Below are 11,444 nucleotides of genomic sequence, written 5' to 3' on the forward strand. Positions count from 1 at the left end.
TTTGACTTCGACATATTGAGATTACTGAAAACTATCATAAAGGGATCGGGATTTCAAATTAGAGGAGGAAAATGTTTCCATAAGTCTTGAACTTGCAAAGGGTATGAATCAATAACATTAACAAGACGATACAAGTCGTTACTTTAACGTTTAGTAGCGAGTCTGCTGCTGTGAAAATTGTTTAAAAGAAAAGTTTTTTTTATTTCTTTTTTTTTTTATTTCTTTTTTTTTTTACTGAGGCAACTGCCTCGGTTGCCTCAACGTAAGCTACGCCAATGGAAATAGTTGGAAATAGTTGGAAAGTTGGAAACCTGTATAAAAGGGCTGGTTCGGACAGTGGGTTGGTTTATTCAGGTTTTCGTATTGACAGGAAGTTATTGACTTGTGACATCAGATATTTTGCATGTAAAAGTTCTGTATCATTGTAAACTGTAAACTAATAAAAACAAATACGGTAATAATCTATTGGTTAAAGGTTATGTCATGATATGCATGAAAACATTGTGACATGAACATTACAAGTGTTCCCTGCCTTTTCATCATTTTACTACGCAGGATCGTGTCTTTAGTCAGCTTAATATAAAACATTTTTTTGGCATATCCTTGTATGTCAAATAGGCATGGGTATTATCAGTCTCAGTCTCTTACTCGTCAGTTTTTACTTTCACTTTGAATTCATTGTTCTCATTTGCATCAGAAGCCTCGCGTTGTTTGACTTGTTTCTTTTTACTTCCATCGTTCATTTCCTACGTTGGTATAGCTCGATTCAAAAGCAAGAATTATATCAAACGAAATTTCATCATGATCGAAATATTGGCATACAGTGTACCATACCCCTGAACTCAAAAATGGAAAGTCGTCATCCAGGTCTTCTCCTTTATCAGGGTCATCGGTTTAGGGTTCACAACAGGGAGCCAAGCATTTCAAAATTACCATGTAAATTTCTCACTCCACAATTTAAAATTGTATCAATGTTACAAGTATTAGTTCTATCAGAGATATATTTGGCGACGATAAATTCAAATGTTTCTCGTAGTTTATTTTAATGAAAACTTAATAGTGTTTCAATTAAAACAGCTAACTACTTTAAGTTCACAGTTTAACAGCTTGCTAATTAATTATCCTTAAAAACCCTCTTGTGAAAACAATTATGTTTTGATTGCATATCGATCAATAATAATAATAATAATAATCTATTTTATTATTGTGTCACATATTGATTGACATACATATTATACAATAACATTAAAACATACATAGAACAATCAATATCAAGCCATATCAATTTGGCTTATGAGACACATTGCACAAAATATATACAAATTTAAAAATCCAACAATACTTTGAAATACTATATATTTATAACTAATAACTATGATTTAAGAGTATTTTCAACATGATGAATAAAACGAAAGAAAAAATATATAAAAATTTTTCCTAAAAAATATTTACTTTACATTTATCTAAAACTTCATACATATGTGAAAATATTTACGTAAAGATATCTAGAAAAAAAAACTAATATGCATAATGTAAATAAACAGAATTAATTAAAATTATTATTCAAGGTTAGATATTTAAGTAAACAATATTAACGTCGCATAAAAACGGTTAAAAATTTATGTAAACAATTTACGTCGCATAAAAAACTTATAAATACTTTTACATAAAAATGGCTGAATCTCGGAGCAGTTCATGATTTGTATAAATTTTAAATCATCATTCAAATTTTCGACCCTATTAATATGTTGTGAACATTCTGAGTAAAGGTCAAATCTTAAGTCATTGTATAGACAATTAATAGTTCAATAAAAAATGTTTCTCAGTTTCAACACTATTGTCAGAACAATAAATACATAAATGATCTTCAACAGGTATTGGCGGCTTGGTGTATCTTCCAGTCTTGATGGCTAACGGGAGCAAGCCTGCACTAAACAGGGCCATTACACGTCGGTACGACCATGGAATAATTTTTGAAACATACAGTTCCACGGAACAGTTACTTTTGTATTGCCTGTATGTTCTAAGTTTATTTCCATTATCTTTTCCGCGATCGTTAAAGAGTTCTCTTTGCAATTCTGTATTATTTATGGTGTTAACTTGTTCGATGACTTTTTTCATGGCTACTTTTGTACTTATTGTCACATCACTAACAATGTTCCTAATTTCCATCAAGTTGACCGTCTTGTTCACCTCGGTATTCCAGCCTGATACGACCGCAGATGTCGCACCCTGAACAGTTGGGGCAAATTTGGACACAATATTCAAGCTTGATCCTGTCTGAATTTGGATTGTGATCAATTTTTTTACATAATATAGGTTTCTGACACAAAATAAATGTGGTCAAAGATCTTATAAATCCATTGCGCAATACTGTGCAATTGAAGATTTCTTCTTGAAACTTTACAAAAATTCGAAATTTTTTAAATTTTAAAAAAAAAATATGAATCCCTTAAAAAAATTGGGAAAAAAATTCCCCCTCTCCCCCCAACTTTTTGAAACCCCCTTTGGAGCAATAACCCCAAAACTCAATCCCAGCCTTTCCTTTGTAGTATGTAACCTTGTAGTACAATTTCAGAGAGATCCATACACTTACACACAAGTTATTGTCTGAAAACTAGAAAAATGCTTGTTTTTGGCCCTTTTTTGGCCCCTTATTCCTACATGTTTAGGGCAATTAACCCCAAATTCAATCCCAGCCTTCCCTTTGTTATATGGAACCTTGTGGTACAATGTCAGAGAGATCCATACACTTACACACAAGTTATTGTCTGGAAACTAGAAAAATGCTTGTTTTTGGCCCCTTTTTGGCCCTTAATTCCTAAACTGTTGGCCCCATAACCCCTAAAATGAATCCAAACCTTCTACTTGTGGTATTAAACATTGTGGTACAATTTCAGAGCAATCGAAATACTTATACACAAGTTATTATCCTGAAACTAGAAAAAATGCTTGTTTTGGTCCCCTTTTTGGGCCCCTAATTCCTAAACGGTTGGGACCATCATCCCCAAAATCAATCCCAACCTTCCTCCTGTGGTATTGAACCTTCTTAAAAATTTCATAGAGATCCATTCACTTAAACTAAAGTTATTGTCCCGAAACCAATGTGTCTTCGGACGACGACGCAGACGACGACATCATACCATTATACGATCCCAAAAATTTGTTTGCGGTCGTATAAAAAGTACTTACAAGCTTTGTTTTGAACAGAATTAATTACGCTAAGGTAGCACTCCACAGTTAGGTGTGTAGTTTCGCATTTTGGCCCCTGTGGATTTTTCAAATATGATAGCTAGTGTAGAATAAAATTCATTTTTGGATAGCTGAAGATTAAAATAGCCTTCATAGTGGGTTTATAGGAACCTCAAGATTATGTAATGTATGTAATATGGGCTGTTTTCTGTATGACAGTCCGTATTTTCATATCCATACCAAATATTGGTCCGGCAATTATTGTAATGTTTTTTTCCGACTTTTTGTCGCACGAACTTTGCAATTAAATTTTATGAAAAAATGAGGCGAAAGACACCCATTTTTTATTTGATCATTTGGTAGATTTATATCAACAGTTTCTGAAAAGGTATCACTGAAAGGCATTGAAATTCTAGTTTGAACCAAATTTTGGGGGAATATGTGACATTTTTGCCCCCCTTTTTGCAATATTTTATGGTAAATAAATGCAGAATGTTGCCATGGATACACAAAAAAGGAATTATTTTTCACCATTTTAACTTTTAAAAATCAAATCTATGGAAGATACTGATAACATACATATGCACATGTATAACACAAACAGTTAGGTTAATGTATTAGAAAGCCAGGAATAGAAGATGATAAAACATTTTGTGGTTCAATTTTAATGTTTTTTTCTAACTGTGGAGTGCTACCTTATGGCACATCAGAAAGCACAGAAATGCACTTTTTAAGATAAATTTAACCACAAATATTTAGTCTGTTAGGTTCTTAATGTAGTTCTGAAGGGAAAAAAGTTGCTAGGATTGCAATACATGTTAATTTTATTGTTTACTGTCCTTAGCAACCAAATATACACATTTTGACACTAAGACATGTTTCTGTCTTAAATTTGTACTCCATTAGCTTCGCCCTTGTAACCAAAGATTGCGCTTTATATGATAGCCTCAGAATATATCGCTTTATATTTTTTAATGCGAATAAGTCAAATAAACATTTTTAGCAGGATTTTATATAATAATTTGGCATGAATGAAATTTAATGATGCCAGTACTGTTAGATATTTATACCCTGCTTGAGAGTTTCTAAAACAAGGTTTGGCATGCTATTTACAGCAAAATTGACCTATAAATGCTTTCAAATACCTAAAAATTGTACAATTTTTCTTCTTTAAAGGTTATTTTATGATTTTAAACAGAAAAAAAAGGGAAAAGTTTTAGAAATTTACCCCAAAAATGTGACAGGCTTGAGGTTTTACACTTTGATCAGGCATTTTTTTTTAAATGACTTTTTGTCCCGTTTAACATCAAATGCTAACCTTCATAAAATCTTTATTACTGAACCAATTTTAAAAACTATGGTACCATTTTAATCGTTACAGCTAGTAGAACACAGGAAATGAATTTGAATTTAAGGCAGGGAAAAAAAATTTGATATTAAGGTAGCACTCCACAGTTAGGTGTGTAGTTTCGCATTTTGGCCCCTGTGGATTTTTCAAATATGATAGCTAGTGTAGAATAAAATTCATTTTTGGATAGCTGAAGATTAAAATAGCCTTCATAGTGGGTTTATAGGAACCTCAAGATTATGTAATGTATGTAATATGGGCTGTTTTCTGTATGACAGTCCGTATTTTCATATCCATACCAAATATTGGTCCGGCAATTATTGTAATGTTTTTTTCCGACTTTTTGTCGCACGAACTTTGCAATTAAATTTTATGAAAAAATGAGGCGAAAGACACCCATTTTTTATTTGATCATTTGGTAGATTTATATCAACAGTTTCTGAAAAGGTATCACTGAAAGGCATTGAAATTCTAGTTTGAACCAAATTTTGGGGGAATATGTGACATTTTTGCCCCCCTTTTTGCAATATTTTATGGTAAATAAATGCAGAATGTTGCCATGGATACACAAAAAAGGAATTATTTTTCACCATTTTAACTTTTAAAAATCAAATCTATGGAAGATACTGATAACATACATATGCACATGTATAACACAAACAGTTAGGTTAATGTATTAGAAAGCCAGGAATAGAAGATGATAAAACATTTTGTGGTTCAATTTTAATGTTTTTTTCTAACTGTGGAGTGCTACCTAAACGATTTGGTTCCCCAAATTCCACTTCCGTACATTAAAATAGGCTCCACCATTGAGTTGTACAATTTTGTATAAACTTTATATGACATACCACCGGATGAAATAAAACGTCCAAAAACAGCCCCAAAGCTCGGCTTGCTGATTTTGCTAGTTCCTTGGTATTTTTTGTAAATGTAAGATGTTTGTCAAGACAAATCCCATGGTATTTATAAGAATCCGTCATGGTTAAATCATAATTACTTCATGTAAAATTAAAGTCTGAAATATCAAACGATTGCGTTCTAAAGTGAACAACTTTGTTCTTTTCTGGGTTTATGGACAACTTCCAAGATGAGCACCAGTCTGTAAGGACATTAAGCATACGCTGTAAACTCTGTTTGTCCGGCGCGATTAATGCAATGTCATCAGCATATGGCAAAATGCTTAATGTTCTTTCACTTAAAGACACTCCACAGTCAAGGCTGTTAATACAGTCGGCTAAGTCATTTACATATACAGAGAATAACGTAGGCGAGAGAATACATCCCTGTTTAACTCCAGATGACACATCAAACCATGGTGTTAACATATTATTCACTTGAACCGTGCACTGAACATCTTCATATAATGATTTGATTGCATTTAAAAATTGACCACAAATTCCCATAACTTGAAGCTTGTACCATAGTAAATCCCGCCTTACAGTATCGAACGCTTTTTTCATATCCACGAAACATACATATGTTGATTTCTGTCTGATTTTTCTATCATTTAAAACTGAATACAATGCGAAAATGTGTTCTTCACAACTGCGGCCACGCCGAAATCCGTTTTGCTCATCACAGAGACAGTCATTTTCTTCAAGCCATTTGCTAAGACGATTATTTATTACCGAACAGTATATTTTACACGGTACAGATATTAAAGTTATGCCACTATAATTCAGGGGACATCTGTTGTCGCTTGCTCCAGGTTTTAAAATTGGATTTATAATCCCAGTTGTCCACTCATTTGGTACCTGGCCGATTTCTAAACACCCCTGAAAAATTTTGTACAGCAATTCAATAGCGGCATCGTTCTTTAAAACTTCGGCTGGTATATTATCAATCCCCGCAGCTTTTCAGTTTTTCACACGCGCAACGGCTAAGAAAACCTCTTCTCGTGTAATTACCTCATTTAACTTTGTAACATCTAAATGGGAATCAAAAGTTTCATTTGCTCGTTTGTTGTCTGTAGATTCACTTGTAAATAATGTCTGAAAATCGTTTTTCCACTTGTTCAGAACGCCTTCCTTGTCCGTTTTCACATTTCTATTTACATTAACGACTGCCCATGGCACGCATGTTTTCAATTCATTTACTACTTTCCGGTTTTGCGGATGGACCTCCAAAATTCATCTTTATTAACCGAGTCTAGTTTCTGTTCAAGTTTGTATTGTTCATCTTTCACATATTTCCGTTTATATTTTCGATTTATTCTATCAAAATGTTTTCGAGCATCACAAAATTCTGTTTTGTACTTCTTTTTAACACTATTTGATCCTTGCCATTTTAACCATCTATTTTCAGCTTCACAAACCTTGTTCCAATGATTTGTTAAGTCAGCATTCCAATATGGTTTATATAATGTCTTTTTACGTTTACTTATTCCGTTATTAAAAGTTTTCTTGGGTAATTTGTTTTCCATTTCCCCGTGTATCAGCATTTGAAATTCATCATACACAGTTTGAACATTTTCAGTAATTCAAATTGAATTTTCAATATTCATGATTACCGTACTTCATTGACTTTTGTAACTATTTCATCTCTATTCATAAAATCGTTTGGTAGATTTGTCAATTTAAATTTCTTGTTTTGAACATTAGAGTTAATATCATCATTTGTCGTATTAGAGTTATATTTACATCCGATAATTAGATCACAAATTAACAGTGAATGATCTGGGATTTTTTCAGGCATGTTATTGGTTTCATTTATACTATTGGACATCGTTAAAACACTAAAATTATGTACAAATTCTATATCCTCGTATGGTACACACATATAATACACAACAAAACGACCCGGTCGGCGCAATATATGTGAAATCATGGTAGTTGAAGCGGCCATTCAACATTGCAAAATTAATATCACATAGAAAATAGATAAATTTATCAATCTGGTGGTTTTCACAAAAATCTACTACATTTCGTGGTCGTAGTATATCAATGACTTAAACGTAATCACTGTTTTGACCAACTCGTGAATTCAAATCTCCACAGATTATTATTTGGCCTAAATTTTGATATTCGTGAACTTGTTGTAACAGATTTTGAAAATACATTTCCGAATCTAGCGCTCTACTTGATTCTGCTGGCGGCAAATAACATACAGCCACAATAATCGATATATCACAGAATTTTGATTGAAATTTTATCCACATAATTCCCTCAATTTCCGTATTTAAAAGTAGTACATTAAATGAATATAAGACGTCTTTTTTCACAAGAACTCCAATTCCCACAGATCCCCGGGTAGCATTTCTATGTAATTTTTCTATTGTGACCAAAGAAGATATAGCCAGGAATATTTAATCTTTCATCACCACGTAAAAACGTTTCAGTTAATGCCAAAACATCACACTCAGAATATTCAAGCACACACTTTCTAAATTTTGCATTGTCATTGTCCTTGAGAGACCACCCCCTACAATTCCAAACACCAAGCCGCAAAATGTCCTATTGTTTTTTCACCAGGCGACTACTGGCAAACATATAATTATTTTGACTTCCGATTTCTTTAAGAACAGTTCTAACTGTGGCTTGGAAATTACGTGTTTCCATTGGTAGATCATGTTCTTCATACACCTTCTTATATTGTGCACTGTTTTTTAGGTTTTTCTTATGTTTCATAATTCGTTGTTTGTGTTCAAAGTTTTCAACCTCCACTATGACCAGTCCTGTCGATTTACCAGAAGTTTCTTTTCTTTCTACAGATTTAAGAGTGATATTTGATAGGGCGAGACCATCTTTCAAAAGGGCTTGGACTTTGTTTGTGGTCACTTCTTTGTTTTCATTTTCTTCAGATTGTAAGTTTTTTATAACAAATCTATTCTTACGGTTTATATCTGACTTTTCACCTTTTGAGCTGTTTGCCTCTGCTAATGATTTCTCTAAATCCCCGATTCTTGCTTGCATTTTTTCAATATCTGATTTTACCTCTAACTTCACCTCATCTATCTTGTCTTTTAGTTTATTATCAATGATTACAGATATTTTTTCTGATAACTGTTTAAAAACCCTTTCCTCAAAACTCATCTCTAGTTCATCAATTCTTCTTTCAAGTTTTTGACTAACATTATTTAAATTATATGATAATTGAAGTAACAGTGTTTCTATTCTGTTTGATGGGGTGTTATCATAAGGTGCACTCAACATGTTGTTACTATCGCATTGTTTCGATTTCTTATGTTTGTTGTTTTATGATTGTGTTCCCCTTGAACTGTGATTGTTTTCATCAGATAATTGTCTCTTTCTTACTGATTGAGGTCTCAAATGTTTATAACTTACATTATGTTCATACAACAGCTGATCATTAGTGTGTCCTACATATTGACTTCCACCATTTACATCACACAAAGAATTAGTGAACATATTGTGCCATATTATCCTGCATTTTATAATTTTGTCCACACTGGTATCTGTATATATCTAACTGATATTTTTAAAGTTCTAGTTCACACAAATTTAGTTTACCTTGCTCCGTTTTTCAATATAAACAAACTTATTTTCTATGAGCTGAAATTAAGGCGACCATATACAATCATGACAATGTCACGTGAGCTTCAATACTGTTATCATGTTTTAAAAAAATTGATTAAACAACCCAGTTATGACAGATAATAGTTAATGTAATTAAGAGTATTGGGACTGCATAATTAGACCAGAATTCGGAATACACAGGTCACAGGGTCCAGTTTACAGAGGGTACTTTCACAAAGACTTTGAGGGAGAAAAATTGGGACTTCAATTTTCGACCAGCATGGACAGGAAACCATTTTATTCAGGGTCTGGTTTATCCAGGAATGTCTGTACATTTGTTCTAAATGTCTACCTTGAAAGTCTTTATTTTGCTGTAGGTGAAATGTTATAAATAAATGGAGAATGTGTCCATGGGACACAGATGATGCCCCTGCTTGCATATAACATTATAAAGGGTAACTAGATAACTGTAAAAGTGAAGTCACCCAAATTCGAACTTGATCTGTGTTTTATTGTAATAAGCATTTTGTATAAGTTTCATAACATTTACTAGAGGAACTCTAAAGTTAGAGAACGGAAACCAATTTTGGGACGTACGGACGGATGGACAAGGGTAAAACTTAATGCACCCTCCGCTACAGCGGGGGCATAAAAATCTTAAAGTATGTTTTTCAAAGTCATTTCTTTCATTTCTGTCCCAGAGTTGTACTAACCACATCATAAATTTCTTCTAAAAGGGGGTACTCTATAGCTCCTCCTGTCAGCTGATCGGTCAAAACTTTATCTGGATGGCCGTCATACATCTTTCCAATGTAATGGATACCTAAAATGTAAGATCACTATTGTACTAGTCTAAAAATTGTATTCCAACTGAAAATGAATAATAATTGAAGTGAGTGCCGCAGAGGTCCAACGCTCAACAGTTGGGGCAAAAATGGACACAATATTCAAGCTTGATACAGGTCTGAATTTGGATTGTAATTAAATATTTGACATATTATAGGTTTCTGAATAAATGTAGTCAAAGAACTTGAAATTGGTTATATGAATTGAATTTATATTCAATTAAAGATTTCTTGCTGTTGTGCAATACACTGTGCTGTTGCGCAAAACTTAGTAAATCTGTTGTCAGACTATAAACAAATAAAGTTCAATTAATTCTCAATGTCATATTAGAAATTTATGAAAATGTAAAGGGAGCTTACATCAATAGATATAAACAATTCACCAAAGTTTCATGAGAATTGCTGACAGCATTTTTGAGTTATTGTCAGACAAGAGGCTGTCAGAGAGACAGCAAACCGGATTTTCCTGCAGAGGTCGAACCCTGAACAGTTGAGCAAGTACTGTGGATTCATTTATTTTCGTGGGTATCAATTTTCGTGGATAGAGAAAAAAAGACGTTTCGTGGTATACGTAAATTCGTGGATCGCTGATCACAACAAAAATAAAATGCTTCCCTGTGCGCAGCTTGATATGACCGCAGAGGTCGAACCCTGAACAGTTGGGGCAAGTATGGACACAACATTCAAGCTTGATACAGCTATGAATTTGGATTGTGATTAAATATTTGACACAGCATAGGTTTCTGACACAGAAAGAATGTGGTCTAAGAACTTGATTTTTTTTAATTTACCTATCATGGTCCAATGTCCAAAATCAAAATACATGGTTAGATTCAGCATATCAAAGAACCCCATATATTCATTTTTTGTTAAAATCAAACTAAGTTTAATTTTGGACCCTTTGGACCTTAATGTAGACCAATTTAAAAAACGGGACCCAAAATTAAAAATCTAAATACACAGCGAGATTTGGAATATCAAAGAACCCCAATAATTCAATTTTTGATGAAATCAAACAAAGTTTAATTTTGGACCCTTTTGACCTCAATATGAACCAATTTGATAGCGGGGCCCACAAATAAAAAATCTAAATACATGGTTAGATTCAGCATATCAAAGAACCCCATATATTCAATTTTTGTTGAAATCAAAAAAAGTTTAATTTTGGACCCCAATTTGGACCAACTTGAAAACTGGGCCAAAAATCAAAAATCTAAATACATGTTTAGATTCAGCATATCAAAGAACCCAATATATTCATTTTTTGTTAAAATCAAACAAAGTTTAATTTTGGACCCTTTGGACCTTAATGTAGACCAATTTGAAAACTAGACCCAAAATTAACTAGTCAAAATCGTGATTATTGAACTTGACCTCCATTTTGTTGTCAGTAACAACATATTAAAATTTAAAAAGGTTTCGTTGAACGGTTCATGAGTAAATGCACGGACACGACATTTTTTAAACTTTCAAGAACCGTAACTCCTGAACGGTAAAAGTCAAAATCGTCATTATTAAACTTGACCTCCATTTTGTTGTCAGTAACAACATATTAAAATTTTAAAAGGTTTGGTTGAATGGTTC

General features: G+C 33.0%; 1 protein-coding gene across 2 annotated transcripts in view; it reads right to left on the reverse strand.

Annotated features, from left to right (window-relative positions):
* The window catches only part of LOC127711322 (all-trans-retinol 13,14-reductase-like), a 46,311-nt gene that overhangs the window by 23,806 nt on the left and 11,061 nt on the right, over positions 1 to 11,444 (reverse strand). For both annotated transcript variants that reach the window (XM_052217318.1, XM_052217320.1), the window contains exon 3: positions 9,729 to 9,838. In XM_052217318.1, coding sequence (XP_052073278.1) covers positions 9,729 to 9,838 — 110 coding nt within the window. The remainder of the gene's footprint in view (positions 1 to 9,728; positions 9,839 to 11,444) is intronic.

Source organism: Mytilus californianus, unplaced genomic scaffold, assembly GCF_021869535.1.
Source record: "Mytilus californianus isolate M0D057914Y unplaced genomic scaffold, xbMytCali1.0.p SCAF_8, whole genome shotgun sequence".
Classification (NCBI taxonomy): Eukaryota; Metazoa; Mollusca; class Bivalvia; order Mytilida; family Mytilidae; genus Mytilus; species Mytilus californianus.